The sequence below is a fragment of the Culex pipiens genome, chromosome 2, assembly GCF_016801865.2.
Source record: "Culex pipiens pallens isolate TS chromosome 2, TS_CPP_V2, whole genome shotgun sequence".
Classification (NCBI taxonomy): domain Eukaryota; kingdom Metazoa; phylum Arthropoda; class Insecta; order Diptera; family Culicidae; genus Culex; species Culex pipiens.
Window position 1 is genome coordinate 140,337,443 of NC_068938.1, and position 25,964 is coordinate 140,363,406.

Here is a 25,964-nt window from a genome sequence, read left to right on the forward strand (position 1 = left end):
CAAGATCGTCGCGGTGTCGGTCCCCGAGATACTGATGCAGTCGATTGGATTTGTTTGTGGTGGTGCAGTTTGGGTTTGCAAAACCGTGGTGGAGGTACCTTCGTTCACCACACCAGCGTAGCTTTGTGGTGCAGTTGTCTGTGCGCTTTTCAGTCTTTCGCTGAGGTCGGCCTTCTGGCCGAGAAGTTTTTTGTTTTCAACACATGACATCCCTATGTGTTGAGTTAGTGTGCAGTGTCTGCACGTCGCTGGTTGACCTGTGTAGGTGACCAGCGTTAGTTCATTTCTGATTGTAACGAACGACTTAATATGGCGGCGAAGCACCATCTTTGCAATCCGGATTCCTGACGATACGCCGCGGAATGCGAATTTTTCTCCCCAGACTGTTTCTTGGATGCTCAAGACATCACCGTAGTGCCGAAGAAAGGCCACAATTTCGTCATCGGTGACGTTTTCGGAGAGATCGTGGATTTTGACCTCCACTCCCCCGTCCTCCATCATCAACCGAACTTTGACCTTGGTTTTGTTAATCACGAGCTCGTGCTTTTCGTTGTGCATAGCAACAATGTCTTGAGCGATTTTCAACTCACTGCACTTAACATGTGCGCAGTTTTGCGCATGGTTGATCTGGAGCCTCTTCACTTGCTCTGGCCTCAAGGCCAGATTAACGTGCACAAACTTGTGCAACTCTTCAAATGTTGGGCGTTTTGGGAAGTTCGATAGAAGCACCTTGAAGGTGTTCTCACGAGTTTGCACTTGAGACATAGTTGTGATGGCGAAGCACAAATTAATCACAATTAGATGATTTGACGCGAAAACTCGATTCCACACCCGATGGTGCGGAAAAGAAAGCAAAAAACACTTGAACAAAGGAACTCTGGTTTATGCGACTGGTCGCATCAAGAGTGCGATGCGAACTGCTTGAATACCAAAACTTGGTATTGCCATGGTTTTATTTTTAGGTAATATACGGTAAAACAAAATTTGGTGATTTTTAAATAAACTTTATGTCACTAAAACTTGATTTGTAAAAAACACTATTTTTCCAGATTGTGCAAAAAATCTTTGAGCGAAATATGAGTTTTTGAATCAATACTGATTTTTTCAAAAAATCGAAAAATTGGTCGCAAAAATTTTTCAACTTCATTTTTCGATGTTAAATCGAATTTTCAAACAAAAAGTACTTTAGTGAAATTATGATAAAGTGCACCGTTTTCAAGTTAAATCCATTTTAAGGTAACTTTTTCGAAAATAGTCGAAGTTTTTAATTTTTTTAAATTAGTTGCAATATTTTTGAAAAGCTGAGAAAATTCTCTATATTTTGCATTTTTGAACTTTGTTGATACGACCAATAGTTGCTGAGATATTGCCATGCAAAGGTTTAAAAACAGGAAAATTTATGTTTTCCAAGTCCCACCCAAACAACACACCATTTTCTAATGTCGATATCTCAGCAACTAATGGTCCGATTTTCAATGTTAAAGTATGAAACATTCGTGAAATTTGTTTTTTTTTGTTTTATTTTCAAAATTTTTGAACCAAGACTAACATTTTAAAAGGATGTAATATTGAATGTTTGGCCCTTTTGAAATGTTTTGTTTAAACGTTTTTATCAAAAAGCATTGAAAATTGCCAGTAAAATTGTCCAATAAAGATTGGCCTTTTAGTTTCCCCAAATATAATAGATCATTAAAATTGATGTTTCTTCAAGCCACAAAAACCTTAAATTTAATTTGCAGGTATTTTTGAAACTAATGGTACGATTTTCTTTAAAAAAAAAAACATTATTCGCGATTTTTTTGTAATATTGCTTTTTGAAAATTTTAAAATATTGCTCCTAATCAAAAAATTTAAGAAAAACAAATCGGGCATCATGAACGAAAAGTTCTATCTTAATTTTTTTTCTAAGAAGATTTTTTTGACAATTTTCTAAGCTTTTGGTTTTTTTATCTTGTTACTTTGATTGAAATCGTTTCATTAAAGCGATCTTAAAATTGCTTCAGCCTTTCTTTAAAAAAATGTGAAGAGCTTTTGGATAGGGGTAATTCTCTACCAACTCACACGAAATCGGGAAAAGTTGCCCCGACCCCTTTTCGATTTGCGTGAAAATTTGTCCTAAGGGGTAACTTTTGTCCCTGATCACGAATCCGAGGTCCGTTTTTTGATATCTCGTGACGGAGGGGCGGTACGACCCCTTCCATTTTTGAACATGCGAAAAAAGAGGTGTTTTTCAATAATTTGCAGCCTGAAACGGTGATGAGATAGACATTTGATGTCAAAGGGCCTTTTATGCAAAATTAGACGCCCGATTTGATGGCATACTCAGAATTCCGAAAAAAACGTAATTTTCATCGAAAAAAACACTAAAAAAGTTTTAAAAATTCTCCCGTTTTCCGTTACTTGACTGTACAAAATTTTGGAACATGTCATTTTATGGGAAATTTAATGTACTTTTCGAATCTACACAGATCCAGAAGGGTCATTTTTTCATTTAGAACAAAATTTTTCATTTTAAAATTTCGTGTTTTTTCTAACTTTGCAGGGTTATTTTTAAGAGTGTAACAATGTTCTACAAAGTTGTAGAGCAGACAATAACAAAAAAATGATATATAGACATAAGAGATTTGCTCATAAACATCACGAGTTATCGCAATTTTACGAAAAAAAAGTTTTGAAAAAGTTACTTTTTGCGTTTTTCTTTGTTTCGTCGTCCGTGTCTGTCGCGGGTGACCATGAACGGCCATGATCAACGACGACCAACTTTTTCAAAACTTTTTTTCGTAAAATTGCGATAACTCGTGATGTTTATAAGCAAACCCCTTATGTCTCTATATCAAAATGTTTGTAATTGTTTGCTCTACAACTTTGTTGAACATTGTTACACTCTAAAAAATAACCCTGCAAAGTAAGAAAAAACACGAAATTTTGAAAAGAAAATTTTTGTTCTAAATGAAAAAATTACCCTTCTGGGCCAATGTGGATTCGAAAAGAACATTAAATTTTCCATAAAATGACATGTTCCAAAAAATTTTACAGTCGAGTAACGGAAAATGGGAGAATTTTTAAAACTTTTTTAGTGTTTTTTTCGATGAAAAATACGTTTTTTCGGAATTCTGAGTACGCCATCAAATCGGGCGTCTAATTTTACACAAAAGTCCCTTTGACACCAAATTTCTATCTCATCACCGTTTCAGGCTGCAAATTATTGAAAAACACCTCTTTTATCGCATGTTCAAAAATGGAAGGGGTCGTACCGCTCCTCCGTCACGAGATATCAAAAAACGGACCTCGGATTCGTGATCAGGGACAAAAGTTACCCCTTAGGACAAAGTTTCACACAAATCGAAGAGGGGTCGGGGCAACTGCTGTGTGAGTTGGCGGAGAATTACCCATAGCAAATTCAATTTTGAAGCAAAAAAAAATGCTTGAGAGAGGATAAATTATATTTTTCTAGCTAAGCGGCATTTTTTTTGCTCATAATTCTCTGTGGCCAAAAGATGTATTTTTTGGTTTCCTAAGAAAGGGTAAAAATTCAAATTTTATAGTGATAAGAAGTAAATGGGATCAATTTTTGTTGGAGTTTTAGCCAATACCTACAAATTTGCCTGAGCCATCTGCATGTTTTTTTACAAAAAAAAAATGATTTACGGATATCGTGAAGAGTTTCTAAAGTAAAAACAATACAATGCAACTCGAGATCAAAAGTGCAGTGCTTCTTGGGACGCGCAGTCCTGTTTTTTCGTGATTAATTTTTTGAGATGCGGCAGCTTCCACTGAGAAATGTAACGCCCTGATCGACATTACATCAGCCTTTTTTTAATCAGCCATCAGACTGATCGAGGCGTTACATTTCTCAGAGGGCTGGTTTAATTTGGTGAGATCAATCCGATAATGTATCCTAATCAAAATAAACCATTTCATATTTAATATGCACTGGGTCTTTGTGAGATGATCTTGTCATCCCATCAATTGAAATCTTGTGTTTATAAGAGTTTTATTAATGTTCTTTCTGTTACCAACAGTGAGCGAGTTGTGGCGCTATAACCACGGTAAATAGTGTCCAGGGCATTTGTGGAAATACAGTGTCCCATCCTCGAGGGTCCCGGAGCACCAAAACTTCTTAGCTGGTGGGTCCTCGAGGGTCCCGGAGCACCAAAACTTCTTAGCTGGTGGCTCCCAACGATTTATTGCTCCTACAAACAGGAACGTGAGCGGGGGATCCCCACGTTTCTTCCTCCCCTGTCGATTCAGAACTGTATTGCTGTTTGAACATTCGTGTTCAAACTCAATCCAATTCAAAGAATCATCTTTGCGGTAAACTTTACGCAGTTGACCTGGCCGCTTTAACGTTTGTGATGTTTCAAAGCAATTTATTGCATTGGGCACTGCAATTGTTAATAATGACAAGAGGATGCTAGGCGTTAATCAACCTAAGGCATTTCCCAGAATGCCCTCGAAAGACTGGCTGCGCTAGGGTTAGATTAGATTAGATTAGATTAAAAACAATACAATGCAACTCGAGTTACAGTTAAAAGAAAACTGTTAAGGTAAGCTTTTATGTTATCAGGAAGATGTTGAATATTGAAAATATTATATCGTTGGTTTGAATGACACTACTGATCTTTTTATTTGCATTCTTCTTTAAACCTAGCTTACAGAAGAAAGAAATAAAATTTGATTTAATATGAATTCTTGCGCAAAAAAATGTGAATTCTGCCTATGTGCTAAAGATCATCCAACATTCCGTCCTGATTTTTGGTTCACAGAGCAAAAATGTTTTTTTTTTTTTTTTGAGAGCAAAAATGACACACTCACCGCCTTACAACCATTCGTGAGCGAATACAACTCTCAGTCTTGGTCAATCGCTTCACCCAACGACACCCGAGTCACAAACGAATATGCTCAGAGAGGAGAGAATCTAAAATCAGCAGGTTGTGATTTTGGCCTGCACTGCCACAGTTTGCCGCAAATTTTAATTTGGCATGTTGGAAAATGCTGTCGAATGTGTCTTTGATTGTGGTTTGGTTGAGCGTTTTAGCACAATGCATTACTGTGAATACAAAGAGACGAGTTGTTCCTTTTAATTCCGCTATATATTTTAATATCTTGACAGATACGTATTTCGTCTACTACTTGCAGACTTCATCAGTGTTCTGTTCTCGACTAGTCGAGAACAGAACACTGATGAAGTCTGCAAGTAGTAGACGAAATACGTATCTGTCAAGATATTAAAATATATAGCGGAATTAAAAGGAACAACTCGTCTCTTTGTATTCACAGTGTCTTTGATGTTTGTTATCAACAAAGTCACATTTTGAATATAACATGATCATATGCCGAACACAGACTATGTTAAGACAGCTTTGGGCGATAACGCGCAATCAGCCTATCTGAGCAATTCGCTGAACTAGCCGATTAAAGAGAGAGAGAGAGAAGAGAAGCAAAAAAGAGAGTATTCAGTAGCGATTGGTGTGGAAGTGACCAACGGTAGGAAACGGTCAGAGCATACAATTTTGGTTGGAATGATTCTTTGGTTTCCAAAACATTTATAAAGTTAATCATAAATTTGTCAGAAAGAACTTTTCCAAGAATCATCCCAATTAAATTGTGAAAACCTCCACTTTCCCGTGTTCGATTAGCGCAAATCTCGGCCATTTCCACTTCCGTTGAATTTCGGCTACTGTTTCCGGTGGAGCCCGCGTAGGCTGACTGATTTATATCAAATTACGTGTGCGAATCAATATCAGCAGCGTGTGTTTCAATTCGGCGAAATTTCGTTATCGTGCGGTCGAGCATTATTGATATTGTAGGAGTGTGTATTTCTGCGTAGGTTTTGCACGTGCTAGCTCACCAAACCTAGATTGATGATCACCACCGCGCAACGATGACGATCCGAAATTTGGTCAGTAAGGATGGGTGAGTGGGCGGTGCTGGTGGGATTGGTCTAATCGGCATTGATAAAGGTGCGTTTGATGGTAATCAATTTTATTGAAGGATTGTTTTTCAAGTGGATCGTGATTTGTGAGGTGCGTTTAATGACAAAATTTAAAAAAAATCTTGTTTATTCAATCGTGTGTTCTTTTTCAAAATTAAGGTTGTAATAAAAAACGAAAATTGACCCACTCTTTAAATTAATTTCCTATGAATTTAGTGAATTCAAACTATATTTAATATTTTAAGCCAACTTGACCTCAATTACCAACCAATCTAAAAAACATACTGTTTGCAGTAGTCATTAACTACAAAAATGCTCTCAATACATTGTCGTGCTGTCTCGACCCCCTTGCGCTAATAAAACGAACTGTTTGCGCATCAATCGAGATTGAATCAATCATTTTGAAGCATATCACACACACCCAGCATGTATTGGCCCCACTACTCGTGGAGGTCACAGGTCAGTCAGCATAAATGTTTGCTCTTCTCATCTCGCGTTTGGACGGCCAACACACAAAGTTGACTTTGGCTGGTGGATGCTGTCAGTGTCAGTACAATATGATTAGAGCTGCTACTCTTCAGTCGATGTCATCCCGCAGGAAATACGCAATTGAGATCGGTGAGCTGGATATGAGACCGATTCCGTTCGGGGGGTTCCGATCTGATCCGACGCGCTCCAGCCACTCGAGAGGAAATTGCTCCCAGCAACTACTGTGGATGAGAACAACAACAAGTCAACAATGTTGGCCTGCGGGACACTTTCTCGGTGGGGAGGAGCAGCGCTTTTAGCACGGCAATCTGTTTGTTTAGTGTACAATATCGCTGGCTTGGATTCGTTCGAGCATAATAACAATCATAATAAATATCAAAGTCGCTGCCGGGCGGGCCCGTTCTGCTCTTTGATGGGGAGGGGGATGCACTTGTAAGATGACTTGCGCAGATGCTGCTGAAATGCTTAACTTAATGTTTTGAAGTGCGATGATGCTACAATAAATTAGTTTTATCGTCATTAATGGGTGACTGTTCCTTTCTCACAAAAAGATAATTTAAATTGGTGGAAGGTTGATTCGATTTTTGTTCAACTTAAACATAATTCAATATAAGGAAATAAGCCTGATGGGCAGAATTAAAAATTCTATGCTTTTGCTATCAATTTTTACCACTCGCTTTAAGGAATTGTCTATGTTGGCTGATTTATGAAATTATTTTTATGATTTTTGTTCAATTTTGTTTACAGCAAAAAGTAAAATATTCTAAAAACGTATTCTTCATAATATTTTTTTAATATATTTTGTTGAACAAAGAAATACAACTTTTAAGAAACAAAGAAATACAAAAAACAAAAAACAAAAAACAAAAAACAAAAAACAAAAAACAAAAAACAAAAAACAAAAAACAAAAAACAAAAAACAAAAAACAAAAAACAAAAAACAAAAAACAAAAAACAAAAAACAAAAAACAAAAAACAAAAAACAAAAAACAAAAAACAAAAAACAAAAAACAAAAAACAAAAAACAAAAAACAAAAAACAAAAAACAAAAAACAAAAAACAAAAAACAAAAAACAAAAAACAAAAAACAAAAAACAAAAAACAAAAAACAAAAAACAAAAAACAAAAAACAAAAAACAAAAAACAAAAAACAAAAAACAAAAAACAAAAAACAAAAAACAAAAAACAAAAAACAAAAAACAAAAAACAAAAAACAAAAAACAAAAAACAAAAAACAAAAAACAAAAAACAAAAAACAAAAAACAAAAAACAAAAAACAAAAAACAAAAAACAAAAAACAAAAAACAAAAAACAAAAAACAAAAAACAAAAAACAAAAAACAAAAAACAAAAAACAAAAAACAAAAAACAAAAAACAAAAAACAAAAAACAAAAAACAAAAAACAAAAAACAAAAAACAAAAAACAAAAAACAAAAAACAAAAAACAAAAAACAAAAAACAAAAAACAAAAAACAAAAAGCAAAAAACAAAAAACAAAAAACAAAAAACAAAAAACAAAAAACAAAAAACAAAAAACAAAAAACAAAAAACAAAAAACAAAAAACAAAAAACAAAAAAAACAAAACCAGAATAAAAAAATATCTAGAAAAATGCAATTTTAATAGCTTAAAATTAAGCAAGCAAAACATAATTCAAAAGCAGCTTTGTTTTTCGTTAGAACACACAGACAGACTTAAATTTCGAAATAACTGGATTTGAAAAAAATATCGTTAAAAACGATAAAAAAAAGGGCATATTGCTTCTTATTTTTACAGTTTTTTTGATAAGAATTTCAAGAGTAGAATTTCATTCATTGATTTACTTTAAGTTGCATTAGTTTTAGATAAGCCAAAGAATTACAAAAGTGAAGCTTCCGCTCAAAAGAGAAAAACAAAATTACTTAACAACTACAACATTTACAAAAATCCTTAAGGGACCATCCATAAACCACGTGGACACTTTAGGGGGGGGGGGGGGGGGTATGGCGATTGTCCACGCTCCATACAAAAAAGATTTTTTTGTATGGACAATTGTCCACAAGGGGGGGGGGGGGGGGGTTCGAGATTACCAAAAAAGTGTCCACGAGGTTTATGGATGGTCCCTAAAGAATATTCCTGAAAACTATAGCTCCGAAAAACCATAACTCGCGTGTCTCAAACAAATCTGTCTTATTACGTTCACACGAGAATTCACAGAAAAAAAAACGTAGGGAAGAAAAACGGAAAGATCACACATCACGGGTGGATTCACTGGAAGTTAAGTGGCGGCTGCTCGCATGACCGTCACTCTTCCCCCCACCATAAACGCGGAATTATGATTTCTGCCGCCCCGCGTGGGATCCAGAACATCACGAGCCAGCTCGCTCAGTCGGGCAGCTCTCTTTCATGTTGTTCCGAGAAATCAAAACCCACCGCGAGTGAGAGATGCGTAGAACTTATGGTCACATTCAGAGTAATTTACACAGTTGAAAATATTATGCCAATTTTTTTTTTAATAGTAACATAGAAATATTTTTTTGCATTTTAAGTATTCAGTCAAAAAATTCATTTTTTATTTGTGCTGTGTATTGCCGAAGGGGGATCTGGGAGGTGGGAAAAAATGTTAATGCATAATAAGTGCCGACAATTTCTCGGCCACAGTCCGTGGCTGATGCCCCAGAACTTGTCCCCGTTCGGTGAATTATGCGCTGCTGCTGGCGTGTGTTGTTAGATATGATGGTTGGTAGCTAGTAACTTGATACAGTTATTACATTTATGTTGTCGTTTGTTTCGCCCACGATCACTGGAACGAAAAGGGAGTTCGCTGCTAGGGTTGTGCTTGATTATTTTGTTATTTTTCAACTATTTCAAACAAAAAAATAACACACAAAATCAAATTATGAAAACTTAACTAAAAAATGTCTTCAAAGATGTAACGAACCACCCTAACCGAACCCACCCAGCGCTATTAAGGGTAAACCCTCGCCAGTAACCACACGCAGATCAAACCCGGGGAAGCTGCAAACTCGATTAAGGTTCAGTTTAGCCCTTCTGCTCAGTGGCCTGGGTTCCGTTAATAAATATGTACAAGCAAATCTCCATTTGTACCTCTTTGATGGCGGTGATCCGGTTGTCGGTGGTGGCGGGCGAATCAAGGGCCATGGATGCTGGCTTTGAGCAGCCGATGGTGGTGGTGGTGTGTCATAATTCGGTTAAGTGAATATTAATAGTGACAGGGAACTGGAGCTTCTTTCCTAGGGTGATTTATGCGTGCAAATTGAGTGCCTCCGGTTTGATTCTGGCAAAGAAAGGGATCACGTAAAACAAGATGAATAAGTTGAGCAAAATAACAAAAAAGAAACTTTATTTCTTTCCCTTTTGAAAATTTAAGTTTGTTCGAATTTTGAATAAATTGTTATAATAATCCCAAGCCAAATTTAAGCAAAATCGGAGAACTTTTTATTTGAATACTGCTGTTTTGACTTGGAATCAGTAAATGCTGCAAACATAAACCTAGACTTGGCTCCATCAAATAAACAACATCAACACAAGATCCGATCAATCTTGTCATGCATCTGCATTTGATGCGATTTGATATTTTACAAATAAGATTACATCGTTTGAACTTTTCGCTAAACATCACCACCGCACCGCAACCAACCCGACCTGCCACAACACATTGCCCTTTTGCAGAACGTTAGTCCTAACCCCGGTGCTTGTTCGACTTGCATCGGTCGTCGGAATGCTTTGTCAGGTGAGGTGTGTTCGCGTTGCAACAAGCTCTAAAAAAAAGGTCCAAAGTCAGCTCAGAAGACGTCGGCGGGATGCAAAAAGCTCCGCTTTGCTGAAGCGAAATAGAGAGGTACAAATTAACACTTCACAGAGAGATCGAGGAGCATCAACCAGTAGAGCATTTCAGTGATCGAACCTTACCCCCTTCTTTCGGGTGACGAGTCGAGTCGATGAAAATGGTTTGTAGTGAAAAATAGAAGGGGGAGTAGGGGTTGGAAATTGCTCCAACGTCAGTTGACTGCATCGAGGAGCGGCTCCCAGCTCTTGGAGCCCGAAAGAAGAAGGTGACTCTCGAGAATGTGCAGCGAGTAAAGGTAAAGTAAGGTAAGGCAGCTCAGTGGAGCACACTTCTAGCTTTTGTGGAACAGAATAGTGCTACCAGCAGTACAAAGGGAGAAAAAATAGGAGCGACACATCAGTTGTTGAGCTACACTAGAAGCTGCGTTTCTTGGTTACATTGTAAGTATGCTTGAAATCACAGAATACTGGAATGAAAAAATTGAAATCGGAAAAACCCGATCACTCTTCGATTTCCATGAAACATTGCTTTAAAGGTTTATATTCGTTCTTGATCACGAATTCGAGGTCCATTTCTCGATATCTCGTGATGATGGGGTGGAACGACCCCTTTCATTTTTCTGGATTTTTACTAAAACACGATTTTCTGTGATTTGTGGCTCGAGACCGTAATTAGATGTCGAAATGACTTTGTGTAAAATTGGACGCCCGATATTATGGCGTCTCAAAATTCCGAAAAAAGTACTTTTCATTTAAAAAAAAGTTAAAAAAATAATTAACAAACGCTTTCAATTCCTGTTACTCAACTGTCAAAAATCAGAGACATGTCATTGTATTGGAAATGCATTGTACTTTTTCATTTAGAGCAAAAAAAACCTTTTAAGATTATGTGTTTAATTTTAACTTTTTCAGGGTGACGTATTACGTGTATCAATGTTCTACAAAGTTGTAGAGCAGACAAAAACAAAAATAATTATGTATAAACATAATATCTGAATTTTACCAAAAAGTTTCTCAAAGTTTTTACCCCTAATACTCAATCGTAAGCTGTTTAAAGTTGTTTTCAGAAAGTCAAGCAAATTGTGTTGTGACTCGTGCACTGCTTGTATGTGGTGATTTTTTTTTTCTAAAATAAAGTTAAAAACAAGATACTGCCGTTTATCATAAACTAATAGTTATAAAGACAACATTCCCAAGTAACATTATTTTCCAGGAGTTCTACAAGAGCTCTTCAAGATAGCTACAGCATAGCAGTTTGGACCACGGTAGGATAAAATTCTCTTCAAAACTTCTTCAGGAGTTTGGAAGAGTACTTGAAGAGAGTTTTATCCTACCGCGATCCAAACTGCTATGCTGTAGCTATCTTGAAGAGCTCTTGTAGAACTCCTGGAAAAAAATGTTACTTGGGTTGTCATTCTAGCAATGTTCGAGCCACAAAAACTGAACTTTTCGAAAAAAATAAATTCAAAAGCACACGTACTTCGAAAAACTGGTCAAAAGTTTTCAAAATCATAAGTTCAAAAACATCTTAAAATTCCGAAAGCTCTTGAAGAGTTGTTGATGATGATTGGATTGTAGGAGTTAACAGAAAAGTGTGAATAACTAGCAAATTAATTATCAACAATACTAACAATGAAAGAAGAATAACATAAAACAGGTTGTTATCAAAAGATGCTAAAATTATATAATTAGAGACAAACGTCATTCCAAAGAAACATACCATTACAAAACAGTGCAACCTTTTGTCATAAAAAAAAGATTTTTATATTTAAGCTGTCTAGGGCAAACTTATGGAAAATTGGACGAGCTTTTCGGTAAATATATTTACGAGACTGAAAATTCAAGTCTGTCATATTGAAATTGTGAATAACCAAAAAAAACTATTTTTTTTTTCAACATTTTATTTTTAAAACCGCTGTATCTTGACAAGAATTGGACATAAGACACAGGTCAATATGGAGACTTTTAAGTAAAATTGTCTGGTGAATCGATTCCCATTATTGGTTTTTAAAAATTTTGACGTTTATACCACTTTAAAAAAAACAATTTTTGCTATTTCCTCAAAAAATTTGAAAAAAAATGATTTTTTTTCGTCTGCTTGTGTGGATGAATCGGACCGCGCACTGGACTCACAATCAAGAGGTCGCCGGTTCGAATCTCGAGGCAGATACTAATGTTCTAAGTGTTAATACAGGTATTCGGTTCCCTCTCCCCGTGCTATACCTTCACACTTAGGAAACCCGGGAGGCGGAGTATTGTCGCAAAAAGAACGATACACGCCTGTAGTTCCGTTGACGAAACCGCAAGGTTTAAGAGGGCCACATTATAAGGCGTTACGTCACTTCCGTTTCCCGTATTTTTTTTTTCAGAAAGCCCGTCCATTTTCCCAAATGTTTGTCTTTGATCACTTTTTGATACGATGCAACGGCTTCGAGATACAGTCATTTTTAAATTACAAAATACAATAATATTTAAATAACTTACGCCCTTCTTAAATGTTATTTTCGAGTGAAACTGGTTCCATATACACAAAAATGGCTTATATAAGCCAAAGACAGCATGTCTACAACGTTTTATTGAAAACAGTGAGGGTCAGGTACAAAATGGCCAGATTTGAGCTGGAAAAAATCAAAAAAATCAAATTATTCGCTCTACAGCATTGCCTTGGCGTTCTCGATTGCGAGATTCCTACTCGAAACTAGGTGTTCGAAGGCTTGATTGTTGAGGCAATTGCAAACCTCTTTTTACACCTTAGCTTCCATTCACCCCGGGATTTGAGCTGGAATTGCTCATAAAATTCATTCAAAATGATGCTAGATCATCTCTTCCAAATGCAAGATCTTCTCTTTTGAATGCAACCACACGGAGAGACCGTGCTCAGAAATTTTAACAATTAAAATTGTTGATTTTACTTTCGTAAATTTTAACAAAAACGTACTTGTCACTGTCAATTTTCAGTTAAATTAACCAAAATTTAGTATTAATTTAATAACCTGTTTGTTGAAAATGCTAGAGGCAAAAAGCTAACAGATTTCCCGAACTCGAATGATCGTGCTCGACTGTTAGCTTTGGTTTTAGGAAAATCAAAAATTTTGTTGGTTGAATATAATTTACATTTGGTTGAATATTTAAAAGATGAACTTGGGTTTGTTTACGTCTGTCATTTGAAGTCAGGATTCGATCGAGAGCGGTCGATTTGTTGAGTTTGTGTTGTTAATTGTGAAGTGAGAGGATGTGAAAGGTGAAACTTACACTATTTAGCTAATGTTGAAGTGGCAAATCAAAGTGTTGCAACTGGGGAGGTGGAATTGGTGAGTAGGTTTGTTGATGATTTCTTTGCAGGTGATAAACTATGACAAGCAAGAGCGAAGGTCGCCATGAGGACCTCTAATGCGAGTGAGTTGAACACGTTATAAGAATGTTTGATGGAACGAGAGGGCAATAGAAGGGAAAGGCGGCCCGACTCTTCACGGATAAAGCAGCCCGGGCAAATTTAACAAAATGTTGGTTAATCCAAGTAAGTATGGGTTTATTTTTCCACAATAATTTACCTAATGTGATTATTATTAGAAAACTGAATCATTAAAAAGCTTCGTGCTTACGACGGATAAAATCTTAATGAACCATTTTTTTTCAGAATCATCAATAATAAAATACACAGAAATGCGTACACATGCCAACATAAAAAATAGAGATGAAGTAAAATATAAAAAAAATATATAAAATATATAAAAGAAGATAATTATTATCTTGAAAGTTTTGTTGCAATACGACTGCTCAATAAACTGGTAAGTAAAACTAAAAATATTTTTTTCAGGAATCGGAGTACGTTGAATAAATTGAATCAAATGCAATGAAAGTTCGCTGCCAAAACTAATTGTTAAATTAATGCAACCTTGGTAAGTAGCATTATTGATATTTCTTTTTTATATATTACATTTATTTACGTTCCTTTTTTCAGTTTATAGCCGAAATTAAGAATTTTGTATCAAATTACTAATACATTTCACATGTCTATTTGCAGCAAAAGGTTCACTTTAGTGAAAATTCTGTGTCCAACCACAAGGAAAATAACTAAACCTGAGACCATTGTAGATGATGATGACTTATCGGATGATTTCACAGTGATGGTAAGTGGATACAACACTTAATTTTATACAACATAATAAAAATATAAGCTTAAAACTTGGTGAAAATTTTGCTCGGTTTATAATTTTAAGGAATTCACGAGAAACTTAACATTTGTAAAAAAATTTTTTATTATTTTTTTAGATTTATGCAACGTAATTTTTTTAAACATTAATCAAACTTTACATGTTTTATAAAAACAGTTAATAAAAAGTTTTGTTTTTATGCTTTTTAACAGTAATTTAATAATTTCATACTAAAAAAACAAAGTAGTACAAAACGTAAAATTTTTAGGCAGAATAAATGCGAAAATAAAAACACTCAGCATTTATTTGTGAGGCATTATTACAAAATTTACCGAAAATTCAATAAAAAATTACTAACAACAGCTAATTATTGACTACATGTACGAATATTTTTCTGTATTCAAGTAAGACAATAGTTAAAATATAGCTAGAAATTCGGCCCAGCCCAGATAATTTAAAAAATATATATCAACACTTACATAAATAATGTCTAATTAAGAAATGTTTTGTTATAAACCACTAATAATTTACTGCATGCAAAAATATTTCGGTTGATACAACGAAAAAAAATTGTTGAAAAATAGTTGAAAAACACTTCCCAGTCTGTTTTTAACAGAATATTCCACAATATTTCAGCTGAAAACAATAAATTTTTAGTTAATTTTCTGAAAAAAATATTCTAGCAGTCGACTGCTAGAATTTTTTTCGGCCATTTAACCAAAGAAAATGGCAATTCCAAATATTTTTTTAGTTAATTTTAATTACCGGTGGTCAGCAATTTCGGGTTAACAAAATCAACAATCGATTGTTGAAAAAAAGCTGTGTAAAAAATTAACCCATACTTTTAGTTAAATTAGCCAAGATTTTCTTAGATTTGCCCCTGCCGGTCTCTCCGTGCAGGCGCTTAAAATTTGGCCTGCGCCTTTCAAAGATATTTGAGTTCTAAATTTGCATCTTTTTAACCTTAAAATGGCTGTAACTTTTGACTCTTAAGTCCAAAATGGCATGTCAAAAAATAAAAACGTTTTTTTAGAGTTATAAAAGTACCACGAACATCACTTTTCACTAAAACCTAATCCTAAATCGCTACATTGAAAAAAAAAAACAGATTTTTGCAGGTTCGCTCAAATTTGGTCGTAGAAGGCGTAGATTGCAAGATACAATTGCTTAATCTGCGGAAAAGTTGCTTAATTTGACAAGCTCAACAACTGTTTAGAAGACAAAAAAAAATCCCAAAAATATTCCTGAAAAGTTATATTGAGGTTTGGCTCCAAAACTTCACCATTTTTCGGAAAATACATTTTGCACTAAATTTTGCGATCTGGAACACTGTGCAATATAGAGAGGGAATAAGCATAGCATAGCATTGGTCTCTACCCATAGATGCTACTGAGCAATTCTCTGAGATTTCGTTCATTCGATTATTTTTTTGTATTTTTTAATCCGGCTGAAACTTTTTTGGTGCCTTCGGTATGCCCAAAGAAGCCATTTTGCAGCATTAGTTCGTTTATATATCTTTCCATACAAATTTGAAAGCTGTCCATACAAAAATGATAAGTTAAAATTCAAAAATCTGTATCTTTTGAAGGAAGTTTTTGATCGATTTGGTGTCTTCGGCAAAGTTTTAAACATGAATAAAGACTACACTGAAAAAAATGATACACGGTAAAAAAATTGGTAATTTTTAATTTCACTTTTTGTAACTAGAACTTGATTTGCAGAAAATAAAAAACACTATTTCTGATATGTTTTAGATGACATCGAATGCCAACTTTTCAGAAATTTTCAGAATGGACAAAAAATCTTTGACCGAGTTATGATTTTATGAATCAATACTGATTATTTGAAAAAATCAAATTATTGGTCGCAAAAGTTTTTCAACTTAATTTTTCGATGTAAAATCGGGGAGATCGCAGTAAGCTATGGTCGCGACCGGTTTGTTTGATTTTTCGCTCCGCTTTTTTCCTCCTCTGAGGATTTCCGTCAAATTCTTATCGGCTAGTTCTAGACGAACTTGTGAGTGGCAGTGGACAAGGTGGAGATGGTGGAGATATCCGAGATTCGCGTTGCGTTGCTGCATGTCCGGGAAGACGTCGCTGACCTGGGATAGAGCCTCAATCGAGCAGATGACGAGGAAATCTTGGCTGATTTGATGCGAACGGATTAGCGGCTACTAAGAACTTAGGAGCTGCAGGTTGGGACACAATCTGGCTGTGTTTTTCGAAGATTTTAAGATTTGCTGATTCTTGGTGAGAGCTTTCCATCATTATTTGCTAAATGATTATATTCCCTTATATTATTATACTATAAATTCAATAGCCCTCCTACCCCTTCCTCACTTTCCCATTCCTTAATCCAATTTTTCCCAATTCCACTTCCCTCTAAAAATATAATTATCAGCCAAATTTACACTAACACACCACACCTAACTGATCCGGAGCGTTTGGTACGGTATGTCCACGCATCCTTCCTCCCCTGTAGATTCTGTGGAATGTGATCCGTTCACAGAATCCTCTCTGCGGTAAACACAACGCAAAAGGGCTGGCCGCTTTAATTTTTGTATTGCATTTTCGGGTGATCTCGGATGTATTGCAATTATTAATATTGACAAGAAAAGTGCTTGGGGCGTAATCTAATCACAAGACTTTCCAGCATGCTTTCATCGGACTGGCTGCGTTTGTGTTAGATTAGATTAGATAAGATTAATTTTTCGATGTAAAATCGGATTTGCAATAAACAAATACTGAAGTGAAATTTTGATAAAGTGCAACGTTTTCAAGTTAAAGCCATTTTTTGGTAACTTTTTTAAAAATATTCGTGGCTATTATTTTTTTGAAATTAGTGCCCATGTTTGTTTGAAAAAAATATTTTTGAAAAGCTGAGAAAACATCAATTTTCCAGTTTTTAAACCTTTGCATTGCAATATCTCAGCAACTAAGGGTCGTATCAACAAAGTTCAAAACAGCAAAATATAGAAAACTTTTTCAGCTGTTCGAATATATTTTTTAAAGAGTGGGCAAACATGGGTCCTTATTTTTTTTTAAATAATAACTGCGACTATTTTCAAAAAAGTTATCAAAAAATGGCATTAACTTAAAAACAATGCACTTTATCAAAATTTCACTATCGTGCTTTTTGATTGCAAATTTGATTTTACATCGCAAAATGAAGTTGAAAAATTTTTGCGACCAATATATCGATTTTTTAAATAATCTGTATTGATTCAAAAAATCATAACTCGATCAAAGATTTTTTGCCCATTCTGCAAACTTCTGAAAAATTGGCATTTGAGCAACTCTCTACGAAATCGGCCGATTTCGACCATTTTTTTTTTGTTTTTTTTTTTTTATTTGACGTTAACTTTGTGGGGGCCTTCCCTACGACCAAATAAGCTATTTTGCGTCATTGGTTCACCCATACAATTTTCTGATCAATTTGGTGTCTTCGGCAAAGTTGTAGGTATTGTTGAGGACTTTTTAGAAAAAAATAGGTACACGGAAAAAAAATTTGCAGATTTTTTTATCAACTTTATTTTCACTAAAACTCAATTTCCCAAAGTATGTATTTTTTGATTTTCGAGATTTTTTGATATGTTTTAAGGGACAAAAATCCGCAACTTTTGAGCCATAGAGAAACATGGTCAAAAAACCTGCCGCCGAGTTATGATTTTTTGAAAAAATAGTGATTTTTGGAAAAAATCGAAGTTTCATGCAAAAACAAGTTTGACATTATTTTTTAATGCAGAATTGAATTTGCAATCGAAAAGTACTTTACAAATTTATTGATAAAGGGCTCCGTTTTCAAGATATAGCCACCGAAAGATTGATTTTAGCGAAATATTTGCACTTTTTAAATTTTTAAAAATAGTGACCATGAGTGACCATTTCTAAAATTATATATTTTTTTAAAGTTCAGAAAATTTGCTATAAAATTGTCAATAGACATTGAAAATTGGAACTCAGGTTGCTGAGATAGAGCCGCTTTAAGAAAAAGAAACACGAAAATTGAAGTTTTCTTAATCTCACCAAAATATCCCACCATTTTCTAATGATGATATCTCAGCAACTAATGGTCCGATTATCAATGTTAACACATGAAACATTCGTGAATTTTTTCGATCTTTTCGAAAAAAATATTTTGAAATTTTTTAAATCAAGACTACCTATTACTTTGCCGAAGACACCAAATCGATCAAAAAATTCCTTCAAAAGATACAGATTTTTGAATTTTCACATATCGTTTTTGTATGGACAGCTGTCAAATGTGTATGGAAAGTTATATGGACAAACTAATGATGCAAAATAGCTTCTTTGAGCATACTGAAGGTAAGACACGGGGAAGTGGATGGGAATGTTAGACGATACACGGAGAAAAAAGAGTTTCCAAAATCGTGAACAAGTGTTCATGAAAATGGGAACCACGAACAAAGTGTTTAAATTTCATGGTACGTTTTTCAAAATCGTACCATGAGATTTGAACACTTTGTTCGAGGTTTCCATTTTCATGAACGCTTGTTCGCGATTTTGGGAACTCTTTTTTCTCCGTGTACTTGATGATGGAGACCGCTTAATTGGCTGCAACTCCGACAAAGTACCAAATGTTTGAGATAATAATTACTACATAACTACATTCAAAATGGCTGGTCCAATTTTAAAAAAATATAGTACGAAAAGACAAACAAATTTCTTTTCCACTTTTTTTTCCACAAATATCTAAAAAGTTATAACTAATTTTCTTTTCAAAAAGTTTTACGTTTTTGACAGATTTGTTACTTGTACAAGTGGAGTGGGATTCTTTTCGAATCTAAAACTGATGTGCTTTAAAGCGTTTAAAAAAAATCATGACGTTACTAACATTTACTTTTGGCTTTGAACGAGACAAAATTTCCACAATAAACACATAAACACATTGATAAAGAATTTCATAGCAAATCCAACCAACCACGTGACAAAAAAAGAATGCTCATCGGTTCTCATTCCTCAGCACACCTTGAAAAAGGTGCGAAAAGCTCCCAGAGAGCACACACTCCAAAACAAGACCTCGCGTCCCGAAACATGGCTCTGCTAACCAAATGTGCAATGTTTTAAACTCATGATAAAAGTGATGGGTAGGCGTTTTAATTCACCCCTTTCCATCGCACGAACGAGGACGACGCGGGGCACGTTTTCGCTTCGACCAAGCTGCGTTTTTTCTTATTTTGGCAAGGTCTTATTTTTTTTGGGCGAGCTTTTTAGCCAGAATCTGCTTCCTTGTTATTTTTTGCGCTCTGTTTTTGTTTCCTTGAATTTTACGACCACGCAGAAAAAAAGTGCGTGTACTTCTGGGTGTGTAGGTTTGTGTGCATGTGAATTTTCGTGTTTTTTCGTCTCTTTTTGCTTCCCGGCGCAAGTCACAATGTTATGCCTTATTATTACACCATTACTTATGCATGTCTGGCAAGGAGAGGAGGAGGTCGTCGGGGAGAAGGCTCACAACAACAGCAACAAGGAAACAAACGAAAAGCCAACCAAAACAACGGTGTTTTTCTTTGTCCTTCCGCAGGTTTCCTCCGATTCCTCCTCCGGTTCCCACCCTCATTCAGCTTAATTCATTCGTAAGTGAGTAAAAAAGTACGTCCAAAAAAACGAGTTAAGAAAGGTTAAAAAGTTGAAACATTTTCTGCGCACTTCAAGGGATAAGGCAATGAAATCGGAGAAAATATTATTGAACAAAATAAGGCTCAGAAAGGAATCGTGGCATCGCGGTTTGCGGAGCATCAGCGGGAAAAATTGGTTCTGAAAAATGGTCTCCGGTATTTTGGAGGCGCTGAACGAAAAAGAGGACTGAGAATGGCGGCTTGCATAGTAATGTGGCTTTCCACTGCCACGGAAATAAAACTTTTTTCCGTAAGTATTTTTGCTCCACAACGGAGTTCTGGAGAAAATGTTTTCTCCAGATGGTTTGATGGTTTTCGGTTCCCATCATTGTTGATGGTAAATGGGGTTAGAAAAATCAAGGTAAGTTAATTGTTTGATTGGCATTCGTTATTTTGTTGCAATAAGCATAGCAGCTGTGTTTTAATATTGTTACTTTTAGTCGAAAAAAATTGGAAAAAATATTCACATAAAGCCCTATTTGACAGTACTGTATTTGAATTAAAAACATGTTGTCATAAAGCCATTTAAAATTTGAATTCAATTTTTTGTCTCAAGGCCCTAGCAAAGATCAATTTAACGTTAAACGATATAAGTTTCACTGATCAGTGATTGCTTTAAAATTTATATGCATTTTGAGACACAATATATTTAGTTCAAAAATTTCTTCAGTGGGTTCAGGAGGGTTCAACCGCAAAAAAATGATAAATAAAATCAATTATTTATGCATTTTATATTTCAACCTTTTCAGGCCAGCCTCAAAGATGATTATTTGCAAAAGAAAGCTTTTGTTCCACAAAAAATTCCCTAAGTTAACATTTTTTATTGATTAAAACAAAACTCAGTCCCAACAGGGTTCAAATTACTTTTTTTCTTGAAAAACTTGTTGACTCGCAACAATTCACGTGATTACTCCAATAAAGTTTTAAATGTTTAACTTCAAAAGCACATTCAAGGTTTTTTTTTCAAATTGAGCAGTTCTCTCAGATTGCGGTCATTCGATTTTTTTTTTGTATTTTTAAATCTGACTAAAATTTGTTTTGGTGCCTTCGGTATGCCCAATGAACCCATTTTGCATCAATAGTTTGTCCATATAATTTTCCATACAAATTTGGCGGCTGTCCATACAAAAATGATGTATGAAAATTCATAAAACTGTATCTTTTGAAGGAATTTTTTGATCGAATTGGTGTCTTCGGCAAAGGTGTAGGTAAGAAAACGGACTACACTGGGAAAAAAATGATACACGGTAAAACAAATTTGGTGATTTTTTATTTAACTTTCTGTCACTAAAACTTGATTTGCAAAAAAGCACAATATTTTTTGATATGTTTCAGGGAACATCAAAAGCCAACTATACGGAAATTTCAAGGTTGTGCAAAAAATCGTTGACCAAGTTATAATTTATTAAATCGATACTGATTGCTTAAATAAAATCGAAATATTGGTCGCAAAAAAATTTCAACTTAATTTTCCGACATCAAATCAAATTTGCAATTTAAAAATACTTAAGTGAAATTTTGATAAAGTGCACCGTTTTCAAGTTAAAGTATAGGTAACTTTTTTGAAAATAGCTGAAGTTTTTATTTTTTTAAATAAGAGCACGTGTTCGCCGACTTTAATTTTTTTTTTGAAAAGTTGAGAAAATTCTCTATATTTAACTTTTATGAACTCTGTTGATACGACCCTTAGTTGCTGAGATATTGCCAGGCAAGTGATTAAAAAAAGGAAAATTTATGTTTTCTTAGTCACAACCCACCATTTTCTAATGTCAATATCTCAGCAACTTATGGTCCGATTTTCAATATTTTAAAACTTCGACTATTTTTAAAAAAGTGCTTATGGTCCGATTTTCAATATTTTAAAACTTCGACTATTTTTAAAAAAGTGCACTTTATCAAAATTTCACTCAAGTATTTTTAAATTGCAAATTTGATTTTACTTCGGAAAGTGAAGTTGAAAATTTTTTGCGACCAATATTTCGATTTTTTTAAGAAATCAGTATCGATTAAATAAATCATAACTTGGTCAACAACCTGGAAATTTCTGAAAAGTTGGCATTTTATGTCCCCTAAAACATATCAAAAAATAAAAAAAAATAAAAAAGGAGTTTTTTGCAAATCTTATTTTAGTGACAAAAAGTTAAATAAATAATCACCAAATTTTTTTACCGTGTATCATTTTTTTCAGTGACCATATCGATCAAAAAAATCCTTCAAAAGATACAGATTTTTGAATTTTCATACATAGTTTTTGTATGGACAGCTGCCAAATTTGTATGGTAAATTATATGGACAAACAAATGATGCAAAATGGCTTCTTTGGGCATTCCTAAGGCACCAAAAAAGTTTCAGACGGATTAAAAAATACAAAAAAAAAAAAACTAACTTAATCCACCTATGTGGTTGGAGCCTTCCTCACAACAATGGCTGTACACAAGTTTCTTCTATTTTTTATATCCGGCTTCCAAAAAGTACATCGATATCACTTAAGTGGCCATGTCTCGAGACAGGGTTTCAGATCTTCAATGTTTTCGACTCATTGGAAAGTTCTTTTGATAAGTTAACCAACAATAGGTCGGATGGTGGATCCGGACATAGTTTACATACATTTAAGTGAGATCCGGCTTCAAAAAAGTACATCAATATCATTTAAGGGGCCATATCTTGAGACAGGGTTGCCAGATCTTCAATGTTTTCGACTCATTGGAAAGTTCTTTTGATAAGTTAACCAACAATAGGTCGGATGGTGGATCCGGACATAGTTTACATACATTTAAGTGAGATCCGGCTTCAAAAAAGTACATCAATATCATTTAAGGGGCCATATCTTGAGACAGGGTTGCCAGATCTTCAATGTTTTCGACTCATTGGAAAGTTCTTTTGATAAGTTAACCAACAATAGGTCGGATGGTGGATCCGGACATAGTTTACATACATTTAAGTGAGATCCGGCTTCAAAAAAGTACATCAATATCACTTGAGGGGCCATATCTCGCGACAGGGTTGCCAGATCTTCAATGTTTTGGACTCGTTGGAAAGGTCTTTTGATAACCTAACCAACGATGGGTCGGATGATGGACCCGGACATAGTGTACATACAGTTAAGTGAGATCCAAATATATGTGAAAACACATTTTTATACATAACTTTTGAACTACTTATCGAAACTAAAATCTGTATAAAACTCGATCTATGGGACCCTAAACCAAGTCGAATGCAACAAGTTCGGGTCAAATCGGTTCAGCCAGTGCCGAGAAACATGAGCTAGTTTGTTGGTCACATACATACATACACACACACATACACACACACATACACACACACATACACACACATACACACAGACATACACACAGACATTTGTTCAGTTTTCGATTCTGAGTCGATATGTATACATGAAGGTGGGTCTGCGACGTTTTTATACGAAGTTCATTTTTAGAGCAGGATTATAGCCTTACCTCAGTGAGGAAGGCAAAAATCGAATGACCGAAATCTCAGAGAATTGCTCTTTTAAAAACTAACTTAATCCACCTATGTGGTTGGAGCCTTCCTCACAACAATGGCTGTACACAAGTTTCATCTATTTTTTAGACCCGGCTTCCAAAAAGTACATCGATATCACTTAAGTGGCCATATCTCGAGACAGGGTTGCCAGATCTGCAATGTTTTGGGCTCGTTGGAAAGGTTTTTTGATAACCTAACCAACGATGGGTTGGATGATGGACCCGGACATAGTTTACATACATTTAAGTGAGATCCGGCTTCAAAAAAGTACATCAATATCACTTAAGGGGCCATATCTTGAGACAGGGTTGCCAGATCTTCAATGTTTTCGACTCATTGGAAAGTTCTTTTGATAAGTTAACCAACAATAGGTCGGATGGTGGATCCGGACATAGTTTACATACATTTAAGTGAGATCCGGCTTCAAAAAAGTACATCAATATCATTTAAGGGGCCATATCTTGAGACAGGGTTGCCAGATCTTCAATGTTTTCGACTCATTGGAAAGTTCTTTTGATAAGTTAACCAACAATAGGTCGGATGGTGGATCCGGACATAGTTTACATACATTTAAGTGAGATCCGGCTTCAAAAAAGTACATCAATATCACTTGAGGGGCCATATCTCGCGACAGGGTTGCCAGATCTTCAATGTTTTGGACTCGTTGGAAAGGTCTTTTGATAACCTAACCAACGATGGGTCGGATGATGGACCCGGACATAGTGTACATACAGTTAAGTGAGATCCAAATATATGTGAAAACACATTTTTATACATAACTTTTGAACTACTTATCGAAACTAAAATCTGTATAAAACTCGATCTATGGGACCCTAAACCAAGTCGAATGCAACAAGTTCGGGTCAAATCGGTTCAGCCAGTGCCGAGAAACATGAGCTAGTTTGTTGGTCACATACATACATACACACACACATACACACACACATACACACACACATACACACACATACACACAGACATACACACAGACATTTGTTCAGTTTTCGATTCTGAGTCGATATGTATACATGAAGGTGGGTCTGCGACGTTTTTATACGAAGTTCATTTTTAGAGCAGGATTATAGCCTTACCTCAGTGAGGAAGGCAAAAATCGAATGACCGAAATCTCAGAGAATTGCTCTTTTAAAAACTAACTTAATCCACCTATGTGGTTGGAGCCTTCCTCACAACAATGGCTGTACACAAGTTTCATCTATTTTTTAGACCCGGCTTCCAAAAAGTACATCGATATCACTTAAGTGGCCATATCTCGAGACAGGGTTGCCAGATCTGCAATGTTTTGGGCTCGTTGGAAAGGTTTTTTGATAACCTAACCAACGATGGGTTGGATGATGGACCCGGACATAGTTTACATACATTTAAGTGAGATCCGGCTTTAAAAAAGTATATCAATATCACTTAAGTGGCCATATATCGAGACAGGGTTGCCAGATGTTCAATGTTTTAGACTCGTTGGAATAGTATTTTGATAAGCTAACCAACAATAGGTCGGATGGTGTATCCGGACATAGTTTACATACATTTAAGTGAGATCCGGCTTCAAAAAAGTACATCAATATCACTTAAGGGAGCGTTCTTTTATTACGTAACGCGAAAAATCGGATTTTTAGACCCCCTCCCCCCCCTCGTAACAAAATTTCCATACAAATTTTAAAAATGTTGTATGGAGCGTAACACGGCCTCTGACGCCCCCTCCCCCCACTGCGTTACGTAATAAAAGAACGCTCCCTAAGAGGCCATATCTCGAGACAGGGTTGCCAGATCTTCAATGTTTTAGACTCGCTGGAAAGGTTTTTTGATAACCTAACCAACTTTGGGTCGGATGATGGACCCGGACATAGTTTACATACATTTATGTGAGATCCGGCTTCAAAAAAGTATATCAATATCACTTAAGTGGCCATATCTCGAGACAGGGTTGCCAGATCTTCAATGTTTTAGACTCGTTGGAAAGGTCTTTTGACAACCTAACCAACAATAGTTCGGATAGTGGATCCGGACATAGTTTACATACATTTAAGTGAGATCCGGCTTCAAAAAAGTACATCAATATCACTTAAGTGGCCATATCTCGAGACAGGGTTGCCAGATGTTCAATGTTTTAGACTCGTTGAAATAGTATTTTGATAAGCTAACCATCAATAGGTCGGATGGTGGATCCGGACATAATTTACATACATTTAAGTGAGATCCGGCTTCAAAAAAGTATATCAATATCACTTAAGAGGCCATATCTCGAGACAGGGTTGCCAGATCTTCAATGTTTTGCACTTGTTGGAAAGGTCTTTTGATAACCTAACCAACGATGGGTCGGATGATGGACCCGGACATAGTTTACATACATTTAAGTGAGATCCGGCTTCAAAAAAGTATATCAATATCACTTAAGTGGCCATATCTCGAGACAGGGTTGCCAGATCTTCAATGTTTTGCACTTG

At 35.4% G+C, this 25,964-nt stretch overlaps 1 protein-coding gene across 1 annotated transcript in view; it reads right to left on the reverse strand.

The window, feature by feature from the left end:
- LOC128092671 (uncharacterized) overlaps positions 1-25,964 on the reverse strand; it is a 94,009-nt gene that overhangs the window by 62,287 nt on the left and 5,758 nt on the right. The window contains exon 2 of the mRNA XM_052706996.1: positions 16,381-16,510. Within this exon, the coding sequence (XP_052562956.1) occupies positions 16,381-16,510 (130 nt within the window). The remainder of the gene's footprint in view (positions 1-16,380; positions 16,511-25,964) is intronic.